Raw genomic sequence first — 25363 nt, forward strand, 5'->3', positions numbered from 1 at the left:
AACTAAAATCCCTGTCTAGTCTAGAGGGAGGAGAAAGACAATAAACAATCAACATAATATAACTAAGTTCTACGGTATGCTAGAAGGTAATGAGAAGCATGGTGAAAAATAAAGGAGGGTAAAGTGGCCTCGGAATGCTGGGGGAGGAGAATGTTGCAGTTTAAGTGGGGTGGTCAATGAAGTCCTCATGCTGCAAAGACTTGAAGGGCATGAGGGCAGAGCCTGTGGCTCTCTGGGAGAAAGACATGCCCAAGAGCGGGGCAAGCCTGGCTCTCCTGGACTGCAAGGGGGTGGGTGTGGGTGGAGCACAGGAAGGAAGAGGGAGAGAGGACATGAAAACAGTCTTCTGAACCCCACAGCAAATCCTTATTTGCCAGAGAGTAGTCGAAAGCCCAGCGTCACACAGACAGTGGCAAAGCCGGATGAAACCAGTCTGACTCCAGATCCCAAGTCCTTTCCACCACACAACCCTCCCTCTTCCACAGCAGAGAGGCAGGAAAAGAGAAGCAGAGGCGGGAAGAGGGAAACCCCATCACAGAGGATGCTTCACATGGTGGAGGCAAAGAATGAGAAATGAGATGGGATGGAGAAGCTATGCTGGAAACCCAGGCAGAGGAGGTGGAAGTTCGGGATCAGGATAGAAATTGGCTGAGAATAAAATTATAAGAAGCTGGTCTTGCCGGGGGTGGTGGCTCACGCCTGTAATCCTAACATTTTGGGAGACTGAGGTGGGCGGATTTCCTGAGCTCAGGAGTTCAGACCAGACTGGGCGGTGAAACCCCGTCTCTACCAAAATACAAAAAGTTAGCCGGGCTTGGCGGCATGCTCCTGTAGTCCCAGCTACTTGGGAGCCTGAGGCAGGAGAATTGCTTGAACCTGGGAGGCGGAGGTTGCAGTGAGCTGAGATTGCGTCACTGCACTCCAGTATGGGCGACAGAGTGAGACTCTGTCTCAGAAAAAAAAAAAAAAAAAGAAGCTGGTCTGTGTGTTGCATGGATTGGATCAAAGAGGGACCCAGTCAAAGAGATCAGTTGATTGGTAGGCTAAGTGGATGATGATCAAGGGAAAGGAAGACACAGGATACTAAAGGTTGGCCTTAACCCATGGAGAGCAAGCGGAGAGAAGGGCTGGAGAGAGAGCTCCCATAAGTATGGTTAGGAGAGCAGCCAGGAGCCCAGCTGCCCGGCTTCAGACTCTGCCTCTACGGCTTTCTACTTCTGCGACCATGTGCCTTAACCTCTCTATGCCTCAGTTTTTCTTTCTGTAAAATGGTGTGGTAACAGTACCTATATCATATGGTTGTTGAAAAGATTAAATGAATAATCTAAAACACTTAAAACTGCCTGATAAACTCTAGATAAATATATCTTTGTAAACACCCCTCTACAGCCCCCCTGATAAATTCTCTAAATTGATTTGAATTATTTTTAAAAATCCATTTATTTAATTTATTTGAAGAGACTAACCTCCCTTCTTCTCTGAGGAAAATAAGAAAACAAAACTCATGATGCAGATGAGGCAGACACTATAAGTGGTCAACCCAACTATCATTTCCCTTTCCTACTTGCTGGGAGAGCCCCAAACTGGTTCAGGCCACACAGCCATATGCTTCACTCAGATAATCATAGTGCCCCTGTAGCCATTGCCAGTGATTGGCTTAGTTTCCTCAGTGATAGAGGCCATAGAAGAGACTTTCCTTTTCATCTATTGGATGGGGCCAAATTGGCTGTGATGGCTGGAACCTGGGCAGCCATGTTGTGGCTGTGAGGGAGCTAGCCCCTGAAGGCAAAGCAGACAAGCTGAGAATGGCAGAGCGGAAAGATGGAAGAACTTGGTGGAGCTGCTGAATTAACTGTAGGGCCACTCAGCACTTCTTGTTATGTGAGATAATAAACCTTCTTTATTACTTAGGCCATATTGAGTTGAGCTTTGATGTTTCTTGAAACTGGAAGCATTCTGATACTTACAGAAGTAAAAATTTGGTAGCAATCTAGATGGATCCATTAATCTTTTTCCATGTACATTATAAGAAGTGAAGCTCTAAATTCAAAACCCTGGCTTTTGGTTTTTGTAAATAAACAAAACTTAAGGAAAAACACATTTACCAAGCAAACCACTATGTTGTGAGGGAATTACCATGATCTATCTGTCTATCTGTCTATCTATCTATCTGCAAGGTAACAGTCATTTTCTGAAATACTTTTGGAGCAGAAACCCCTTTTCTGTTTTTTCTCTTTTTTTCAGCTTCAAGAGGAGGAACGGAATTTCTTCTTCTTCCTCTTATTTTTCAACTAGAGCCTTCTTATTGAACAATCCCAAATCAGTCAGATGCTGAATTGAAACTAAATGAAACTACAGCATAAAGTCCTTCGATAGCTGTTACCTAGTTCTAGAGATGACTGCTGAAACAATTTCACATTAAATATAAACTAGCAGTCTGAATGATTCCAAACATTTAAACCCAAAGGCAGATATTGGTAACCATCCCATTAGTATAGCTGGGATGGTTACTAATTTGGTCTAACATAATTTTGTCTTAATTTTCACATTGCCTCATTCTACAACATTTGGGCCCAAATCAATCATCTTAACCCATGAAAGTTGCCCAATCTTTCACTTTCAAGGTTAGCTTCTTAAGCTTCCCTCAGTCTGTATTAAATTTTTCATCCAGTATTCCCCTTTCCCACAAGGAGGAAGAATATTAATATTGTGATTTGACCCATGTGTGTTAGAGGGTGAAGCCTTGCCTGAAAGATCTAGCATGTGAATGTGTCTGTGCAGGTGGAAAAGCTGATCCAACATCAGTTTGGACCCAGTCATCTCACTCGTTTCTGTTTCCTTCCTTCCATGGAAGGAAGTGTGATAAAATCAAGGATTGGGCAACTGAGGGAGGTAAAATAAAGCAGGAGATCTCATGGCCTGCTTCAGTTTGAGGCCTAACTGTGCCTTGTTTAGCCCTGCCAAACTTCCTAGAATTCACTTCTTTGGGGTCCTGGGCAGAAGGCCCAGCTAATAATGAGGTACTATGTTGACTCCCTTTGTCACTGGCTTTTGTGCTTTACAAATGTTGACTGGCTGGGCACGGTGACTCATGCCTGTAATCCCAGCACTTTGGGAGGCCAAGGCAGGCGGATCACTTGAGGTCAGGAGTTCAAGACCAGCCTGGCCAACATGGTGAAACCCCGTCTTTACTAAAAATACAAAAATGAGCTGAGTGTGGTGGTAAGCGCCTGTAATCCCAGCTACTTGGGAGGCTGAGGCAGGAGAATCGCTTGAATCCTGGAGGTGGAGGCTGCAGTGAGCCAAGATTGCACCACTGCACTCCAGCCTGGGTGACAGAGTGAGACTTCATCTCAGATTAAAAAAAAAACGGAAATGTTGACTGTGATTAGGGCAGGAATAAGGGATTGCCAGGGTTCTCAGCTCAGACTCATCCTCAGACTGCCAAAATCTACCACAACGTCTAACAAAATTTCTGTATTTTCTTTAAATCATGAATTGAAGTTTCCTGTCTTTCAGCTATTTGCCCTGATCATCTCATTTGCATTCCATACCCTTACCATGTATGTATTCAATCCGACGCTTTCTGTTGGTGTGGCTAATCCTTCTGGATTTATGGGTGTATGTGGAATCATATCAAATCCTCAGCTCTTACTAGAATGCTCTGAAAATGATAAATGGCTAATATTTTAAAACAACTTAAAATGTAAAGTTCACTTAGTAATTTAAATATACAGGTAGACACATTATAAGAAAACCATTATTGCTTTTCTAACCTAGATGACCAAAGGAAGACAACGACAGATGATTGTATATTTTGTTTAATACTTGCATTGTTTCTATAGCGCAATTATAGCAATCTTTAAATTTACTTTCATTACAAATATTTGTCAAGTTTTGTTTCAGAAACATTTTTCCTACTCTCTTGCATCATGCACCCAGACACACTACAAAAAACTCATTCATAACACAGTAAGGGCAAACATTATTCATGTAAACATCTTTCATTAATTTCCCATAATTTAAAAAAATCATAGAATTATAGATATTGAATAAGGCTCATAGTTTTAGTTTAAATTCCACAAGAGACCAAAGATGCTCGTTAACTGTGATGGGGTTAACTTTTGGTTGCAATAAATGCTGAAAGCATACCCCTGGCTTCTACTTCTTCAACATACCTCACAAACTAATAAATGTATTTCAGGATAAAGAGAGAACATAGGACACCCAGGAGGAAACTTTTGAAGAAGGGAGCTCAGAATCATGGTCATAATTTTCCTATGTGATAAGCAGGTATTACGTAGTCCCTGTAGCTTCCCAATACATGAATCAAGGTTAATTATCATAAACCAAAATGTAACCAAGTAGATATGTTGATACATTGGCATGTGTGTTCGTATTGCTACTATACACAGTGAAAATTTATCCTAATATGTATCATTTCATTATATCCAGGACCAAAGTGGAAAAAAAACCCCAGTCAAGTTGAATATCATCATAAAGGAGTTTTTGTTTGTTTGTTTTTTCAATAACATAAGAGTCAGGAGAGTTGGGAGGTATGTCCTAGGGATGTGATTGACTCTTGATATTTAAAAACTTTGAACAACTGTGTGTAAAGTCACAGACAGAGGAAGCAAGGATTTTTGTTATCGGAGGACGTCTCTCTCTCTGGTTGGAAGTTTGGTGCTTGGGTGCATAGTCTTCCAGAGCTGAGACAGGAAATGTACTGTGCTGAGAAATGGGCCCCTTGCCAGATGCTCCCTTCTCCTTCCTCTCTGCGAGGCGGAAGTCAGAAGGTAGAGATTGCTGGCAAAACTGTGAAGTCCCACCCTGGGGTCTGAACCCCAACTCCACTGAGGGCAGCCTCCCTGACGTGTGTGACTAGGCAGTAAGGGTGGCGGTTGATGGCGGCCGGGAAACTGAGTTTCGAGGTTCACATGGCCAAGTCTGGCTTCTGATTCTGCTGCCCTGCAAAGAAATTGTGCTCCAGATAACTGCACCGGTGTCTCTAATGCCTCTGATTCACTCTCAGGCCCCTCAAAGGCCTGCAGTGATATCACTAAAAGGTGAACACACCTCCATTAGCACCTAACTTCCACCAGGAAGCGGCTGAGGCACTGGGGAAGCCTACGAGCTCTCTCCACGTCAGGTGCAACAACGCCGAGGAAGTTGCTGAGAGTCAGAGTTATTGTAGGCTTTTGATTTTTAAAAATCAAAATTGATCTGCATTACATCTCAATAGACTCAGATAATTCTCACCAAAATTTTTGTAATGTGTTTAAGTAGCACTGGAATAATTCAACTTCATTTAAATATATTCATTCTATCATGAAAATATTTCATACAAACATCTATTTACATACAAACACATTAAAATTTGTGAAAAGGGTTCCCACCCCTGTGGTTGTATGGCTTGAAATAGTTTCATTGCTTTGAATATGTACGCACACATTTGGCAAAAGAAAACTATTACAATTTAGTATTTTTAAAATTAAAAAAAGTGACAACGAGTTTCCAAATTCCTGAAGGGAAAGATAAAAGAAAAACAATGATAATCTATCAAGGTACCCCAAGTAGATGTAAATTTGATATACTTTGTGAACCTTTGATCTGTGGCAAATAAACATTACAACTGTCAGTCTTGCAACATAGTTTTGCTTGTTTTTCTAAAACAAAAGATATCTGGATTCTAAGTCACTACTCTTAAGACAGAAGCTTGAGGCAACTGTTTTAAAACAAAGCAAAACGGAAAACGATACCTCTACCTTCTTGGAAGATTTTAAATGCATGTTGCAGTGAGTGATTTAAATTTTTATATATTAAATGAAATTTACAAAAAGTGCCACATACTGTCTCCCGGAGAAGACAACCCTTTAATTCACTGTTCACAATTAATGCAATTTTAATAGTTATATTTAAATGTTAAAAATGGTTACATTTGGCCTCATTGGCCTTTCTGGGTGGGTCGTTGGTGATAAGGAAATAGTTTTTCGAGTGTGAAGAACCCCCATAGGGCAAACAGGTTTAACTACAGCCCTAGACAGGTTCAAAGAGCTCTTGGAAAACTAATTTCCTTCTTAGTGTCTCAGGTAGATCAAGGATGAAGCAAGTTAAAATAAGAATAGGTACTACAAGACTCAAGAACTCCTCACTGCTTTCTTTTTGATCTCATCATTTCTTTGTGTCAGAAATTCAGTCTTTCCAGTTGTTTTTGTTAGTCCATTCAAATGTCCATTTGGGGACATGCTCCTACAGGTTAGTTCCTATTCCTAACTCTAACACAAGATAATATTTCATCACAGAAAAGATGCTAAGGGAAGATCTGGTCATGCAGGAGTTGGACTGAGACAGCTCTGAGTGAATCTCCTTGAGATTAGTGTCGCACACACACATAGGCTCCCGCTGTTTTTCAGGAGAGCATAAAGTTATTTCTTTATTCCCCACCACATGGAATCTTCGACGTCTGCTGTGATTCTGATGCGATGAAATGACCAGATGCAGCGGCTTCCTGACATATTTCCTTCCCCAGCAGATGTAAAGTAGAAAAATACATTCTGAGTATTCTTTTCCACTTGCGTTTAGGTTCAAACAGGAAACAAACCCTTCCGTCCTCAGCTGTTAATTCCTTATAGAACCTCCACTCCCTTGACTTCTTTCCCTACCTACAGAACTCAGTGAATCTCAAGCCCCACTCTGATTCCAACTTGCCACGGAGCCTTACATTTGGGAGTATGTGTGGGGGGGGGGGGGTGGGGAAGACAGAGCCAGAGACATAAGCAAACAGAGAGGCACACACAGAGGAAAAGCCAGATGAGGAGGGTCCCAAAGACATGCACAGAGCCAGAGAGACTCAAGAAAGGTCAGTGCAGGGGACTTGGAACAGGGAACAGGAGAGGGCAGCTGGGGCTGCTGTTACCCAGGACGCCCAGGCGTTCTCACATATGCAGAGAGAAGAGGAAAGAGAGCCGACCGGAGAAAGAACACACAGAGAGTATGAAGACACGGTGAGGCTCAGCGTGGATGCATTGCTTCCTCTGATTTGCGTGGAGGTCTCAGACACACTGCTGAGTTTTAAGCTCAGAGTGTTACCATTCAATATCTCATCTGAAGAACTGATTAGCAGACTAATCACTACTTACAACTCTTCAATTCCTTTTATCCAATTTTGAAAAAAATTCCATTTGAATGGGATAATTAAAGTAGCCCCCCCTTAGGACGTAAATTGTACCCCACTGCAGCCAGGACCAGAATGCTATCACTCTCAGGAATGAAATCATTCAGAGCATAGCTGCATCGGGGGCATGACCAGCACTATCCTCTCCCTGACCGCATTCCCTGACCTGGCTGCACAACCCACTTGATCGAGGTTAATGCAAGCCATCTTTCTCCTGAAGACAGTCACTCCCTTTGGGCACATTTAAATTAAAGCACCTATCAGAATGCAAGTCCAGAGGCCCTGGCCCATCTGTCACAGTGTATAGAACGGTCTCTTTCTACAGAGTAAGAGTGGCCCTATCCTGGTGCCTTTAAATCTAAAAACTCTATTCAGTTCCTTTGGTGGGCAATCTTCCTGGAAGCACTGACAACTTCCTCTCATGGGTGAACCATTGGCTTAAGCTTTCAAGCAGGGATCCAACTGGATCTCCCTGAAACCACTGCCACCTAGCTGCAAAGCATGCAACCGGGTGCTCTAGGAAGCCTGGCGTTGCAAAGAAGGGAAGGGCAACTCTGTCAATGTGCCCAAGGGCCACCTGAAATGAAAGTCATGAGCAGCCTGGGATTAAGCACTTTTGTTGTAGTCTTCATAAAGCAATGTGCAACTGACAAGAAATAGCAAACTTCCTTCTGCCTATGTCCTCACTCTTCTTCCACTGAAGCCTTCTCTCATCAGCTGGAGCTCACTATCTGCTACAGCTTGGAAGGCCTTAGCTTTCCAGACCAAACTGACTCAGGTGACAGGAATCACAGCTGACAGCTGCAGATCAGCACAACAGCCGCTCTCCAGTCCTTCCAGCCGCTGCATCGAGGTGTCTAAAAGAGACAAAGCTATGGCATGTGGTGAGGGTGCTTATAAAAAACAAAACTCTCAGAATTCATTCAGAGCAATCCCAGTGATGTTACAGATCTAATTAGCTAAACTAAAAAAACAGGGGTTTTCTCCTTATTTCTGCAGTTGTGATTACACATGGCTGGCAAAATGGCTGAAATGCTATTGATAGTGTTGCTTTTAAACTATACAGGTGTTCAGTCTTAGTTTACAATGTTTTGAAGCAGGTAAGTGCTTTGAAATTACAATGATGAAGAGTTTTAGCATCAAGGTTTGATTCGTACCTAGTAATCAGTGTGTCTGCCTTAGTAGTACTGACTAAAAAAAATTTTTTTTTGAATTCTGTTAGAATTCAAATTTGCTATTTGACTTTTGAATTCAATGCACTGTGCCACAAGCCTGACCGCGCTATGTTATGTACATTTAATGTGTACTCAAGGAGGAAAAAATTACTAGCACTACTGAAAATATTGCAAAATTGCCATAGTTACCGCTTAGAAATACTAGTTTTCTTCTCTTCTTTCTTAAAGTATATATTACAACTCTTCCATAACTTAATGCAAACAAAGTAAATTCATTTCTTCTCACATCTTAAAGCAAAGATATCTTTGTTTACATGCGAGAATAATATTCTATAATAATACCCTGGCCCTATGAGCCAGTACTTTATATTAGGACATAATAATAAAATGATGATATAGAAAGAACCAGAGAGACCTACACACTGCTATTGATGCAAAAATCCATTTGGAAGTTTTCTCTTGTAAAGGGTATCTAAGAAAGAGAATAGGGCTGAGGGGTGAAATGACTTTAGAAGTGGGCTTCTATTTACTAAGAAAAAAAACAAAGCCATTCTATTGCAAGATACAGATCAAAGGTTAAAAGGCAAATTATACTACATTTAGAGAATAAAGATGTAGTAATTGTCAACCCTTAATACGGCACATATGCAAGTGTGCTAACACAATTTGCACTGGCCATAGGAAAAAAGCACTATGGAAAAACCACTGACTAAAAATGACTGAAAAACCCCGTTTCCCTGTTTCAGTCTAATCATTTGGCATCTCCGAATGTGGTACAGATTTAGACTTGAACCACCAAAGAACATCACGCTGTCTTATGTCAAATGCTCGACAATACCTCTCAGTAGGACGTTGTTGCAAGGCTAGCTAATTTTAAATCTGGTATGAGTAATACAGTCAAACCTAGTTAGTATGCGAGAAAGTCGTTGCTAACGCATGGTGAGAGGATGTGACGTCACAGCATGAGCAGTCCCTGGTTGTCCCATTGTCAGATAAACGTAGTGCATAGATCCAAGTTTCTATTCCAGGTCTCTGAACCCCAAAGCCAGGCCTTTCACTTTTGCTGGGTGGCCTGGAAGGCCTTCAGCTCCACCTGGTACCACTCAGGGGCTTCAGGCCCACTCTTCCCGGGGGGGCTGTGGTCATAGCCATAGGCAACGGTGAGCTCTTCATCGGCCTCCACTGCTCTCAGGGTGCGGATGCATTTGATGGGCCCAAAACGGGGGTGGACAAACCTAAACGTCAAGATGCACACAGTCATTCCCGGGCCAGACCAGGAGGTTGGAAGCAAAGGCTAGGGAGGGGCTGATACAGGAATCACCCCCAGGCACTCTTCCCTGGGCACACCTGGTATGTGCCCAAAGCATGGTCACCCAGCATCAGTTTCACCCGAGAGCTCATTAGACATGGAGCATCTCGGCCCCATCCCAGACCTGCTGGATTGGAATCTGCATTTTAGCGACAGCCCCAGGTGATCCACTGGTGTATTAAAGTTTGAAAAGCACTGCTCTGTTTTTTAAAGCATATTTGGCACCTTGCATTTATAAACCAACAATCATGATCAACAACAAAAATCTGTCGTTAATGAGAAATCAGATCCAGTGCAGCCCGCCAGCATTTGAGCTTGTCTGGCCAGCAGCATCAGATTACCTGGCTGTATCTCAGGGAGAAAGCTTCACCAGAGTGCTTTTGGAGTTGTAAGAAAGAGCCCTGTGCATTTTCAAAGGCAAAAACTCTGTATTCCACCCTATACATAGAGAGGAAATATTATTTTCTAGCATGAAAGTAGATGAAGATTTCTTCCCAAGAGGGAAGTCTAGACCTCTCTGCCAACCTGTTTATTTAGTATTTCCCTGTGAAGCATCCTATGAAGGGAGCAGTATCTCCTTCCTACAACAAGTCCTCTTGGGACCAGAAACGAGGTTAACACTATGGCTATGTTCATTTGCCGAAGGCTCCCAATCCTGTTCATCTGCACAGCTCCCTGCAGAACAGGCAGATAAATAAGCAATAAATAGACTTAGCTCACCTAACAGCTGCTGAAATGGATATATGTAAGGCATGGCCAGAAGAAATCAGCTTTATTTTTATATGCATCTGGTCAAATCAATCTCATTCATTTAGAGTCTTTTTTTTTCTTATTCTTTTTTTTTTTTTTTTTGAGACAGAGTCTTGCTCTGTTGCCCAGGCTGGAGTGCAGTGGCATGATCTTGGCTCACTGCAACTTCCACCTTCCAGGTTCCAGCAATTCTCATGTCTCAGCCTCCCAAGCAGCTGGGATTACAGTTGTGCGCTACCATGGCCAGAAGATTTTTTGTATTTTTAGTACAGACAGGGTTTTGCTATGTTGGCCAGGCTGGTCTTGAACTCCTGGCCTCAAGTGATTGGCCCACCTTGGCCTTCTAAAGTGCTGGGATTACAGGTGTGAGCCACTGTGCCCAGTTTATAGTCATATTTTGCACAAAAGGTTGGTGAGACAGCAAAGGAGAACGTTCCAGGCCCTAAGTTAGATTAGTGCTTGGCGGCTGGACATGGTGGCTCACATCTGTAATCCCAGCACTTTGGGAGGCTGAGGGGGGTGGATCACTCGAGGTCAGGAGTTGGAGACCAGCCTGGCCAACGTGGTGAAACCCCATCTCTACCAAAAATGCAAAAATTAGCTGGGTGTGGTGGCGCACACCTGTAATCCCAGCTACTTGGGAGGCTGAAGCACGAGAATCGCTTGGACCCAAGAGGTGGAGATTGCAGTGAGCTGAGATTGCTCCACTGCACTCCAGCCTGGATGAGAGAGTGAGACTTTGTCTCACAAAAAAAAAAAAAAAAAAAAAAAAAAAAGATTGGTGCTTGGGGCATGATAGTAAGTACTTGGCTGGTTCCTTCTATCAGTGGTGGAGGAATGGGCATGTCTGTAGCTTTGGGACTTCTTTTATGTGGAGTAAAAAGGAACAACCTTTACCTCACACCAAAGGGGCCTCTATGTCCACCCTCTTGGGTATCATATCATGTTTTGCGGAAAGGACACTTGGTGTCAGAAGACTTTGGTGTGAGTCCTGATTCAACACATTTTTACTGCATCCTCTTGGAAAGTTCACCTTATATCTCTGAATCTCAATTTCCTCATCTGTAAAATCATGATAATACTAGTAATAGTTATCCCATAGGGTCTTTGTCATGACAAAATGGGGTCACATATAGAAAGCACCTTATACAGTGCCTGGCACAAAGTAGGATTCAACTAATATTGGTTACTGCCTGCCTGTGAGCATGCATGTGTGAACACAAAAGTGAACAGAGTTATCAGCCTGTACTCCACCACAAAGGAGATGCGTGGACTGTGGATTCAGGAATTCCTTATGAAAATCACAACTCGTTGCTTAAATTAAAATATTTCACTTGGCTGGGTGCAGTGGCCCATGCCTGTAATCCCACCACTTTGGGAGGCTGAGGCGGATAGATCACCTGAGCTCGGGAGTTCAAGACTAGCCTGGGCAACATGGTGAAACCCCACCTCTACCAAAAATACAAAAAATTAGCCAGGGGTGGTGCGCACCTGTTGGTACCAGCTACTTGGGAGGCTAAGGTGGGAGGATCGCTCGAGACTGGGAGGCAGAGGTTGCAGTGAGCTGACATTATGCCACTGCACTCCAGTTTGGATGACAGAGACCCCATCTCAGAAAAAAAAATTAAAGTAAATTAACATATTTCACTAAAAAAAATGTTCCTGAAATACAGGTTGGTTAACCTCTGGTACACTGAAAAAAAAAACAAAAAACAGACCCTGTGTTGAATTTCCAGGCCTAAAGCTTCTCTTATAATCCTCTTTTATTTTCATTTTCCTGTTCATTATCATCATCGTTTTCAGAGTGTAGATAACAGACAGACTGAAAAGAAAGAGTTCAATTTCAGGTGTTGATTGTTGAAGATGACCCAAAGGCACAGTGGTTAAGAGCCTTAACTGCTCTGCCTTGGAGACCTGCTTTTCCTGTCTGTGATCTCGATGGTGATAGCAGTGGCCTCACTGAGTTACTGGGAGGACTGAATGAGACAATGCATGAAGAGCATCTAGCACAGCACCAGCCCGTAGTGAGTGGTCTATAAATGTGAGCTACATGATTAGCAGTCAAACCAAACCTCTGTGCCAAGTGGCTTAGCCTCTTGTCTACAGGTTGTCTAGGAAAGCAGCTCTTATCTATTTGTCCATTTGGCATTTTGTACTAGATTGCGTTTCAAACAGCTTATGGAAGTGTTTTGTTTATGTTAAAGTGTACATATCAGGGCCAGGCATGGTGGCCCACACCTGTAATCCCAGCACTTCGGGACGCCGAGGCAGGTGGATCACGTGAGGTAAGGAGTTTGAGGCCACCCTTACCAACATGGCATAAACCCGTCTCTACTAAAAATACAAAAATCAGCCAGGCGTGGTGGCGCATGCCTGTAATCCCAGCTACTTGGGAGGCTGAGGCAGGATAACCACTTGAACCTGGGAGGTGGAGGTTACAGTGAGCTGAGATCGCACCATTGCACCTCTAGCCTGGGCAACAAGAGCAAAACTCCACCTCAAAAAAAAAAAAAAAAAAGGGTACATATCAATACCAATGATTTTTGAAACAAATGAATACCATAAATTGGTATCTGAATTTCATATTTGGTTATTATTCAAGTAGTCTTCTCATTACCCCAAATAACTAAGATTTGGTCACCCTGGGCTTGCTTGCAAACAAACTGACAAACAACAATAAGCAAAATGAAAACCTGCAGAGTACAGGGACTTGGTTTTGTACAAATGAAATCTTCTCTTGTCTCCTGTGCTGTCTTCCTTTTGGTGAGAAAAATCATGTCCTTGCAATGAAATCAACAACCTGGTTTGTTTTAAAGGAGTAGTCTTAAGTAGCATTTATGATTGTTTGTTACCACCCCTTTAAAGGGTTGTTGTTAAGCTGTGTGCAGCTTGGAATGACGCTTTGGCCTAATTCACCCTGGCCATGAAAGCCTTGGAGTTAATCACAGTGTCAGTTTCATTTCACATGACACATGTCCTTTGCCATTTCTACCCGTCCTTTAAACAGAAGTTGTAGCTTCAGTGCTTGTTAAGGGCTGCCAAGGAGAGCAAGTCGTTGCCAGGAAAATTTTTAAGCCATTTCAAGGATGCAGGGATGGACATTCTTGAGGAACCTCCAAATCCTGGCAATTTGCCTACAGATTAAATGCACATGATCTGATTCTGCTTATGCTAACAAGCAAGATGACCGAGGGACTGCAAGCTATAACTGAACAGAAAAGGTTGCAGGCAGCTCACTGGCTCCCAGGAAGAACTGGCATTCTCAGGCCAAGCTAAGGAGAGCAACGATGATGGCACAAAGAATCCCAATTATATCCTCTAGAGCACAGTCAGAGATGTTTGGCTTTGGGAAGAACACGTTCAGGGGTCATGTAAAAACTACTAAAGTGTTTGTAGGGCTACCATGTAAAAGAGAGTCTGACATGGGACACAGGAAAAAAAGGGAGACAATTAGAGCCAAGGGCTGAATATTTCAGGGAAACCCATTTGGGCTTATTATAAAGAACTTTCTAGGCCGGGGGCAGTGGCTCACACCTGTAATCCTAGCACTTTGGGAGGCCGAGGTGGGTGGATCCCCTGAGGTCAGGAGTTCAAGACCAGCCTGGCCAACATGGTGAAACCCCATCTCTACAAAAATACAACAATTAGCCATGCATAATGGCAGGTGCCTGTAATCCCAGCTATTCGGGAGGCTGAGGTGGGAGAATTGCTTGAACCTGGGAGGCAGAGGTTGCAGTGAGCCGAGATCTCACCATTGCACTCCAGCTTGGGAGACTGAGCGAGACTCTGTCTCAAAAAAAAAAAAAAAAAAAAACAATGAAAAAGAATTTTCTAGTCATTGGAGCCCAGAAGCTAATTTTGTAATGTCTATTTCATTTGTCTATTTGTCTGGACCTTTGTGGATAATGTAAGCTCCACACCAATGGAGGTTTCCAAGAAGAGGTTCAATGAGCAGATGGAAGAGAAGGCTCAAACTCTAAGAGGATTATTTGATTTAAAAAAAAAAACAGCTTTGTTAATATATAATTTATATACAGAGTATAAATATATGTACTCCTTTATATATATTTACCTTTTGAAGTAGATAATTCGGTGGCCTTTCAACCACTGAATATCACAAATACATACAAAATTCGGCAACCATCACCATCATCTAATTTTATAACACCCGCCTTAGAACATTTTAATCAGTCCAAAATGAGATCGCAGTGAGATCCCATACCCATTAGCACACACTCCTCATCACCCCTCCCCAGCCCTAGGGAACCACGAATCTACTTTCTATCTCTGTGGATTTCCTACATTTTGGACATTTCATATAAATGGAATCATACATTCTTTCACTTAGCATAGTGTCTACAATTCTCATCCATGTTGTAGAATATGTCAGTACTTCATTCCTTTTTAGTATCAAATAATAGGGACTCTGATTTTATAGGTCTTTTCCAACGCTGAGATGTCATGCCCTAGGCTTAGGACTTTATTTTCCTTCTTTCTTTCACATCATAAAAGGGCTCCCGGCCGGGCGCGGTGGCTCACGCCTGTAATCCCAATACTTTGGGAGGCCGAGGCGGGTGGATCACCTGAGGTCAGAAGTTCCAGATCAGCCTGACTGACATGATGAAAACCCATCTCTACTAAAAATACAAAATTTAGCGGGGTGCGGTGGCGCATGCCTGTAATCCCAGCTACTTGGGAGGCTGAGGCAGGAGAATCGCTTGAACCTGGGAGGCAGAGGTTGCGGTGAGCTGAGATCTCGCCATTGCACTCCAGCCTGGGCATCAAGAAGGAAAATCCATCTCAAAAAAAAAAAAAAAAAAAAAAAAAAAAAGGGCTCCTTCATCTTCTGCACTGTGCAGAGTAATTTAAATTTTTACTATTATTTCAAATAACACTATCTTTAATTGTCCAGAACGAGAAAACTGAAGGACAAAAAAAGCAGCTATAAAACAGCAACCCCTTGGTGTGGTATACTATTTCCATACCATTTCTCCTCTTCAAAGCACTTTCCATTTCTTAGATTGCCAAAGCCACAGATTGAGGCTGTTTAGATTTTGAGTTTCAAGTCATAACCCTGAGGCCGATGGCAGAGGACCCTGGTTATTCAGATGAAGCAGCCTTTATCTGAGGCAGAATAACACCTTTTACTGCCCTCCTCTGTCTCAGGGCCCTGAGGCATAGATCCGCCCCAGCAGCTCTGCGTAATACTTACACATCGTAGATGCAGTTTGGAGTGAAGGAGTGATTTGCCTTGTGTCCCAAGGAGGCACAGTACTTGGATACGTGGTTATAGGGCTCAGGCACATCAATGACCGTTTCTTCATCAAGGGAGAGGGTGTTCCCATTAAGGGCCCAGTCCCTGCTGTCAACCTGCAGGAAACAAGAAAGCGAGCCTTAGAGAGGGAGGACCTTTCTCCCCAAAGGTCAAAGGACATCAGAGATATTAACTCATTTATCTTATTATTATTTTTGTTTTTGAGACAGGGTCTCACTCCGTCACCTAGGCTGGAGCGCAAGTAGCGTGATCTTGGCTCACCACAACCTCTGCCTCCCAGGTTCAAGCGACTCTTGTGCCTCAGCCTCCTGAGTAGCTGGAATTACAGGTGTGCACCACCATGCCTGGCTAGTTTTTGTATTTTTTGTAGAGACGGGGTTTCACCATGTTGGCCAGGCTGGTCTCGAACTCCTGACCTCAGATGATCTGCCCACCTCGGCCTCCCAAAGTGTTGGGATTACAGGTGTGAGCCACCACACTCAGCCAAAACTTCAAGGTTTGAGCACTACAAAATGAAATAAAACAAAACAAAACAAGGCATGTCTCCACACACTGAGAGTGCAAATGACATGTGTGGTCAGTGCCAGGCAGCTCGACTTACTATTTATTCATTTTTCCTTGTTCTATATGAAAAAAAAGGATTTAAAGTCCCTGATGAATACACACACAAATATAACTGGATAGCTTGCATTAAAAGTAGATAAAGAAGAGGAGGCAAAAGAAAAAAAACAAAGTAAGAACACAAATGGAACCAGAAATGTAAGGGATGCAAGAATGTACTCTAGGAAAGTCCCCCACCTTTGTTACAGGTGGGAAATCACTGTGACCAGGAGGCAGCCATCGATTACCAGCATGCCTTCTTATCTACAACAGGGGTTACTAACAGTGTAACAATCAGGCTTCCCTTCTCCAAACCACTCCTGACCAACTCACCCCAGGAGCTGGTGATGACAGCAGCCCAGCCTTTTGAAGCCAACAGGATGACATTTTCATACAAAACTGTTGACTCTCAAGGTATACCATTTCCCCCACTATTAAGTTGTAATTGTGCTTTTATTCATATGTGATAGTCCCTCAACTGATGTTTACTAAGTGGTACCATGTGCCGGGCACTGTTCTAGGTGCAGGGGATACAGCAGTGATCAAAAGTGGAAAAAAAGCCTCATGGACCTTAATATTCAAAACCAGTCATGTGATACCGATATGTGGCACTTGGTACCATCTACCTTAGGCTGCCATTAGTTGTGTATTTTTCTTATCTCTCCAACAGAATCTAAATTTCATTAGGGCAAGAAGGGTGTCACATTCATTTATACAATAGAGCATATTGAGGTTCAGCACAAAGCCAGATTCTGCAGCTTGAAATCCTACTTGAACTCTGCTATTCGCTGTATTTTTGACTTTAAGCAAGTTGTGTAATCTCTCTAGGCTTCTGTTTCCCTATCTGTAAAATGAGTAAGTAATTCATATATCAATATCCCAAAGTCACCCTTTGTATGCTGAATTTCTCTGGATTGCTGACAGAAGTCTGGCCTTTGCATGGGACGTAGTCTGACAGACCATAGTGCAGTTTGAATACGTCGCCCTCTTTTGCCTGTGCAACTGCTTTGAAAGTGTAATAACTTTATTATTATTTCACAGCATTTTCCCTCTTACTGTTCCATAGGAATAAATGCAAAGGTGAATATAAATGTGGAATATTAGCCATAAGCTTAAGGTCCCATACACGTAATATAAGTCAGACAAGGAAGGGGCGCATAAGCTGTGCTAAAAACATTGAACTTTTGCCCTTAGGCAGACACTTAGGGAAATTAACTGTAAAGTGAAGAAACAAAAACAGAAAACATATATGAAGCCTTTGAAATATATCAAAGATTGTATCTTAAAGGTAAGAGGTGATTCAACTCTTTAACATTTTGTTTTTAATTTTTTTGACAAAAGAACTCTTCCTGACAAAATGTAGGATATAGTATAGCATGGCTTTTGCACAAGAAGATGTAGGGGGCCTTCCTATAAAGCACCCCACCCAAGGTCATGAGTTAGTTATTTACAGAGTCTGATTGGATCTCAATTTTTAAGACATTGGTACAGTCTAATATACCAATTACTGTCTTATTGATGGCATTACCCCACTCTCTATAAAATAGCTGTGGAACTTTTTAAAAAATCGTATTAAGGCTTAAAATAAAGAGGAGGAAAATGTCCAATCAATTTTACAAAAAAGCCAATCTGTTTCTTTAACTTTCTAGCGAGTACTAAGGTAAAGGGATTTTGTTTGAAGCAAAGCCCTTTAACCAACAAAGTTGATTTTCCACTGTCAGCCCCACTCACCTCTTGGTGTGTAATTCGAACTCCATTATAAAAAGACATAACAGTATTAGGTCCCACAGCTACCTTTGAAAAAAGTCCTTCTCCAGCACTGGAAATGAGAGATTCAGCAACATAAACCCTAAATTGAAAAAAGAGTTGAATAGTGACCTTTTCAGCTTAATATGTCATTCCTTAATCAACTGCCAAAATATCATTAAGGCTACTGATTCCAAAATGTCAATTCATAACCCAACTAAGAAGGGAGGGAGGAAGAAAAAGTTAAACCACAATATTTTGGCATTGGAAATTAAACAAACGGTAGTTATGTCTCTTTTAAGAGTGGTGTTTAAAATTTGCTTTCTAATATAGAAATTATCATTATATTTTCATAAAGATGCTCAGTGCTTGATATGAGGTATTTTTTGGAAGAATTTTATGTTTTTAGTTGATGACAATTTTCACTGTCTTACTGGACAAGTAAACATTTTTTCAAAGTTAATTAAAGCTGTATCTAAGTTTGTCAGTGTTAGATGGGAGGGAAAGGAGGCTGTTTTAGTTAAGCCTCAAGATGTATCTTCTATAAGCAATAGTGACAAACAATTAATAAGACATATCCAATAAGCATTTCCCAGCAAAAGGGTTCATAACAGGGGTCAGTTAACTATGGCCTGAGGGTCCAATCTGGCTGCTGCTCATTTTTGTAAGTAAAGTTTTATTGGGACACAGCCATACCCATTTGCTTAGTATTGCCTATGACTGCTTTAGCTCTACAAAGGCAGAATTGAGTAGTTGCAACAGATATTATATGGCTTGCAAAGCCTAAAATATTTACTATGTGGCCCTTTACAGAAAAAGTTTGCCAACCACTGGTTTATAAGAAAACAGCTGGTCAGGCATGGTAGCTGATGCCTGTAATGCCAGCACTTTGGGAGGCTGAGGCGGGTGGATTACCTGAGGTCAGGAGTTCAAGAGCACCCTGGCCAACATGGTGAAACCCCATCTCTACTAAAAATACAAAAAATAGCTGGGTGTGGTGGCGGGTGCCTGTAATCCCAGTTACTCGGGAGGCTGAGGCAGGAGAATCACTTGAACTCAGGCGGTGGAGATTGCAGTGAGCTGAAATCGCACCATTGCACTCCAGTCTGGACGACAAGAGCAAGACTCTGTCTTAAAAAAAAAAGAAAAAAGCGCTCATAATTATGGAACTGGATTTAACCAGACGCTGGGATGGAATGACCCTACAGGAACTGATCATCTGTAATTTTAGTTACATGGCTCTTATGCTTATTCATGAACTGGAAGACTGATTTATTGCTTTCAACTCTTTACTTCTTCGCTGTGATAGAATTATATACATCCTGCCACTTTGCCACGTGACCTTGTAGTGACTCCCTCAGGGTGGGTGGAGGATACATCCTGCCCTACTGACTTCTCGTTTGGACATCTGATCTGCTTTGCTGGTAGAACATGGGCAGAAGTGGCTGCAGGCAAGTCTCAGGTGTGAAGGGCTGGGGCAAATTTCTGCTGGCCTCCTCCAGACTTTTCACTGTCTCCACTAGAAGAATATGCCCTAGGGGGCTGGCTGTTGCTCCCTGTTTCTCTTGTAAAGAAAACATGTGAAACAGACTTGAACCCAACTTGAAACCTGGAGTCCAGCCTAGGCCAGCTGAGCTTAGCTGATTCCAGTCAAAAGTGGCTGAACCTCAGCCAACCTACAGAACTACGGTGTAAAACAAAATGTTTGATTCTGTAAACCACTGAAAGTTCTGAGGGCATCATTATGCAGCCTCATCACAACAATAATAACAGAAAAGACTAACACGTATGGCTATGGTCTTGTGTTTCGGAGCTAACAAAGAAGCTAAACCCTTCCCTTTGTAACTGGGCCAGAGCCTCATGTCAAAAAAGAGTCCATTCATCATTGTGACATTGTGGGGTCAGCCCTGTCAGTTGAATGGAGGAAGAGGCCTATTTCTCAGATGGGAACAGAAACTGAATGGGAGGTAAGCCATGCTTACAAAACACGAGGCAAAGAGAAAACCAATTTCAGATAGTACGCTTATTCATAAACAGATCTGTTGCTAAGGAATAAGAAGAATCCCAGAGAGGGTACCAGAAAAAGCCACATCAAGACTCAAGAGCTAGAGTTTAGCCATTCTCATAAATAAGACATGAAGTAGAACAGGATGTGACCCTCTGAGAGTGGGCTTACAAACCAGAAACTTGTCATTTATAAGCTAGAATGTTTTTATGCCTCTTATACTTTCTTTGTTTCACTCTTGTCTTCTGCTTGTGAAAAAAGAAATTGTCTTGTGTTCCAGAACACCTCAGCTGGACTAAGATGAAATGGAGGCATCCTGTGTGCACAGGCTAGAGCTTTAAAGAGCATGAAATGTTCCCCTAGAGGGCCAGCATGTGACTGCAGCACAGACCCTAAGAACGGGAATGCTCGGCCAGGACACAGCTGGCTGCCTGGCCCAGCTGCTCTTTTTTTTTTTTTTTTTTTTCTTTTTAGATGGAGTCTTGCTCTGTTGCCCAGGCTGGAGTGCAGTGGCATGATCTCGGCTCACCATAACCTCTGCCTCCCAGGTTGAAGCAATTCTTGTGCCTCAGCCTCCCGAGTAGCTGGGATTACAGGCATACGCCATGACACCCAGCTAATTTTTGTATTTTTAGTAGAGATGGGGTTTCACCATGTTGGCCAGGCTGGTCTTGAACTCCTGACCTCAAGTGATCCGCCCGCCTTGGTCTCCCAAAATGCTGGGACTACAGGCATGAGCCACCATGCCCGGCCTCAACTGCTCTTTCTACCTGGAGGTTTTACTCTAGGACAGACACACAAGCTGTTCTGTGATTTATGGGTGAGGAAACTCTCTTACAGGGTCAGATTCTACATAAGAATAAAAACACTCTTCCTCAGAATATAGAAATATTTATTTGAGGGTTTGCAAAGGAAAAGGACACTTTAATGAGGAGCTTGGTCTGAGCTGGAACCCAGCCTGGGCAGAGAGCCAAAGAGGCGCATAAGTTCCTACCATTAGGCTTATTTAACCTCACATAAACAGTGCAATTAAAACCCCAAGGAGGAAATTACCTTTCTGATTCATAAGGATCTGGAAGAAGAGCATTGGTAGAAATGCAAGATGAAGTAGACTTATCAAAGTGGTACACTGAATCTGAAAAGCAAACAAAAATACCAGTATAGGTGCAGAGTTAGGGAAGAGCATTTATAACACTTCTCTCTATTCATGGGACAACGAAGAGTTAAAAAACGAAAAATCTTAATCAAGTTATACCAACTAGAATGAAGTTCTTCAATTTAAATGGATACATTTTAGATTTACGCTTCAGTTTTATTTTCAGGCCTTCATGAACAGCCATCAGATGCATCTCTTAACATTCCAATTCACTCTTGAATTTTCCTTATTAAAATGACTTAAAGGATGCTTGGGAATCAATAAAATGCTTTGTCATGAAATTCTGAGATCTCTTGGCTCAGATCAAATTGGATGATGGTTTTAAATTTTTCTGGTGGTTTTCTTCATTACAGATACAGTCTACAGAATCCAACAACTGAACACTGGCAGTTGTCTCCTTCACTAAGAATAAAATTCTGCCTCACCAGAATTAAGGAGAACAGCACTGCTTTTGATAAAGCATTAACAAAGTAATCTCCTTTCTATTACGGTGGTTCAGAAGCCAATTAGTAATTTACTCTAGAAATCAAGGCACACAACCACCCTAGAAGGAACACTGGCTCTCTGTGAAGGATTAGCCTTAGAGAATCCTCACAGACAGCACTGAAGATAGATGCTCTGAAGACTGATAGGTAAAGAAACAAGATTTAGAATCAGAGGGCTTACTCCTGCAAAGCAAATGATTATATACACTGAAGGAAAACTCATAATCCCATTAAGCAATTCTTCAGTAGTTACCAATGGTTACTAGGTCCTCTTTCTGTTTGTTTGTGAGTGGCTTTTTTTGTACAACCAAAACCCCAATGAATACCTCAAACTAAAAGTCAGAAACCAATCCAAATCAGTCAGTGTCCACAACAGAACAGACCATTTGAGTGTTTCAAAGAGAATTCAGTTCAGGGAATTGGTCATACAGGGGATGGAATGCTGACAAGCCAGATGGAGCCGTGAAGAGCCCAGACACTGGCAAGAGCAGGAAGCTGCCACTGGAGGCTGGAGGGACAGAGGGCACAGTGCTGCTCCTGGAGCTCTGGAGCTGGGGTAGTTGGAACTAGCCTGGGCCTTCCTCATGGGAGATGGAATCAGGAGGTGATGGGGCCACTGCTGGAGATGCTGGTTGACACAGAGAGGGCTTCTTCCTGCTGCCTTCTCCTGCTTTGTCCCCAGCCAGCCAGTGGCCTCCCTTTGGCCAAACTCAGACAGAAGCCAGACGCACAAGAGCCTGAAAAATGCAGGCCGCAAGGGGCAGCAGCCTCTTGCAATAATAGCGGGCAGTGACAGAATGATGAATGGATTGAATCTGAGAGCAAAGTGGTAACAGACCACCAAGCAATCCACGAAAAGCATTTAAACCACCGTCCCCCACTTTTTTTTTTTCTTTTGAGACAGTCTTGCTCTGTCACTCAGGCTGGAGAGCAATGGCATGATCTCAGCTCACTGCAACCTCCGCCTCCCAGGTTCAAGCGATTCTCCTGCCTCAGCCTCCCAAGCAGCTGGGATTACAGGTGCCTGTTACCATGCCTGGCTAATTTTTGTATTTTCAGTAGAGATGGGGTTTCGCCCTGTTGGCCAGGCTGGTCTCGAACTCCTGACCTCTAGTGATCCACCTGGCTCAGCCTCCCAAAGTGCGGGTATTACAGGCGTGAGCTGCTGTGCCCAGCTGCCACTTTTTATAAATAACCAAAATTGTGCGTGGAATGTATGTTCATTGAGTGGAAATTTTCCTATGAATTCCATCTAGCTCCTTAGACTAAAATTTTTATGACAAATTTACTGAGTGCCAACTACATGTACAACACTAGGGACTGTGTAGATACAAAAAGGATTAACTTCTGTTGCTGCTTTCAGGGAGTGCACACTATCTCTTCCAATGCCTACTGTCTCTTCTTCTGCTCCCTTAGACATGCCCAGGCTGCAGGCACATCCTTTACTTTTACAGATTTTACACATCCTTTACTTTCCCTCCTTCCCTCTATAGTATGCTATGCCCTTTGACTAGAATTCATTTATTCAATGGACAAACATTCATTATAAAAAGTGAGTTAAGCCTTAAAGATGGCGTAGGAATTAGCCAAGGAAAGCAGTTACTATGTGGAGTAGGGCTGATCAGGTGAGAAGCAGTGGCATAGGTGAGAAACTCCACAGGAAGTAAGTAGAGAACTAGAGGTAGTTTGTGGTTACAAAAGCACACAGAGAAATGGAGAAGCTGGTGAGGCGACAGGTCAAGGAGTGTTTTATGTGAGATATTTGCATTAATTTCTCCCCTTCCCCGACCATTGGACCCTACAGTCACAGGACCCTGTACCCCCTAACCCAGTGGCCAGTCAGCAGGTCAATAATTATAACTGGAAGGGGCAGAGGAGAGACACAAACATGGCAGAACATTAGACTAAAGATCGGTCTATAGGATCTTCAGAGTGCCAGTGCAGCCACAGTTCCTGGCCCTTTTGAGGCTCAAACTATTCAACATTTCAAAACACCTGAGGTCTGCAGGAATCTTGCCAATAAATCCCCCCTTTCTTTTCTGCCTTAAGTTAATTTGAAGTGAATGTTTATTTGCAACCAGAAGTTATTTTTGTTGTTGTTGTTGCTTTTTGTTTTTTTTTTGTTTGTTTCTTTGTTTGTTTTTTGAGACAGAGTCTCTGTGTCACCCAGGCTGTAGTGCAGTGGTGCTATCTTGGCTCACTGCAACCTCCACTTCCCAGGTTCAAGAGGTTCTTGTGCCTCAGCCTCCTGAGTAGCTGGGACTGTAGGCACACACTACCACACCCAGCTAAAGCAACCAGAAATTCTAAAAAAATAATAATTCCCTTTAGAATTCTCACTCTCAACAATTTTTTTTTTTTTTTTTTAAAGACAGGGTCTCACTCCTGTCGCCCAGGCTGGAGTGCAGTGCACTCAGCTCACTGCAGCCCTGACTTCCTGAGCTCACGTGATCCTCCCACATCAGTCTCCCAAGTAGCTGAGATTACAGACACATGCCACTATGCCCAGCTAATTTTTTTTTTTTTTTGTATTTTTTAGGAGAGACAGGATCTTACCATGCTGCCTAGGCTGATCTTGAACTTCTGGGCTCAAGTGATCCACCTGGCTCAGCCTCCCAAAGTGCTAGGATTACAGCTGTGAGCCACCAGCCCTGGCCTACTGTTTCTTATTTATAGCAAGAAGAATGTAATAACAACTTTCATTACAGTGTTTTATGGTAGGTGCTAATATCCACATTTGGTAATGAGGAAAGAGGTTCTGAAAAAATAAATAACTTGCCCAAGGATAATATAGTAAATGTTAGAGCTAGGTCTCAAATTAGGTGATTCTTAAGTTTAGGCAACTGCCACTAAAAATGCTGCTACTTCTGAAGTTTTAAAATTGGCATCACCCATTGGGATCCTCCCTTGTTTCGAGCCTCCTCATTTCTAAATATTATAACAGTGTCTCCTTTCAGAACATAGATCAAGGGCATAGATATCACAGTTTGTAGTTCAAAGATTACTGCTTCCTTTTTTTTAAAAAAATAAACTTTTCATTTTGGAGTAATTTCAAATATACGACATGCATCACTTAATGAAGGGGATACATTCTGAGAAATGTGTCGTGAGGCGAGTTGGTCATTACGCAAACATCAGAGAGTGTACTCACACAAACCTAGATGGTATAGCCGACTACACACCTAGGCTATTAATAAATGGTACAGCCTATTGCTCCTAGGCTCCAAACCTGTACAGCTTGTTACTATAGGGAATATCATAGACAACAGTAACCTAATGGGAAGGATTTGTGTATCTAAACATATCTATACATAGAAAAGATGCAGTAAAAATATGATATAATCTTAGCTGGGTGCAGTAGTTTATGTCTGTAATCCCAGCACTATGAGAGTCTGAGGCAGGAAGATTGCTTGAGGCCAGGAGTTTGAGACCAGCCTGAGCAATACAGCAAGACCCTGTTTCTACAAAAAAATTTAAAAATATTTAGCTGGGCATTGTGGTGCATGCCTGTAGTCTTAGCTACTGGGGAGGCTGAGGCAGGAGGATTGCTTGAGCTCAGGAGCTCAAGGCTGCAGTGGGCTATGATAACACCAGTCCACTCCAGTCTGGGCAACAGAGGGAAATCCTGTCCCTTAAAAAATAAAATGAAATAAAAACAAAAATATGGCATAATCTTATGGTACCACAG

The 25363-nt window shown here is 42.5% G+C and overlaps 1 protein-coding gene across 2 annotated transcripts in view; it reads right to left on the minus strand.

Annotated features, from left to right (window-relative positions):
* Positions 1–3805: 3805 nt before the first annotated feature.
* Positions 3806–25363, minus strand: part of SETD7 (SET domain containing 7, histone lysine methyltransferase) — a 51468-nt gene continuing 29910 nt past the window's right edge. For both annotated transcript variants that reach the window (XM_004040406.5, XM_063705554.1), the window contains 4 exons: positions 21088–21169; positions 18015–18132; positions 15621–15778; positions 3806–9584 (listed from right to left, as the gene is read on the minus strand). In XM_004040406.5, coding sequence (XP_004040454.2) covers positions 9404–9584; positions 15621–15778; positions 18015–18132; positions 21088–21169 — 539 coding nt within the window. In that variant the 3' untranslated portion in view covers positions 3806–9403. The remainder of the gene's footprint in view (positions 9585–15620; positions 15779–18014; positions 18133–21087; positions 21170–25363) is intronic.

This window comes from Gorilla gorilla, chromosome 3 (genome assembly GCF_029281585.2).
Source record: "Gorilla gorilla gorilla isolate KB3781 chromosome 3, NHGRI_mGorGor1-v2.1_pri, whole genome shotgun sequence".
Classification (NCBI taxonomy): domain Eukaryota; kingdom Metazoa; phylum Chordata; class Mammalia; order Primates; family Hominidae; genus Gorilla; species Gorilla gorilla.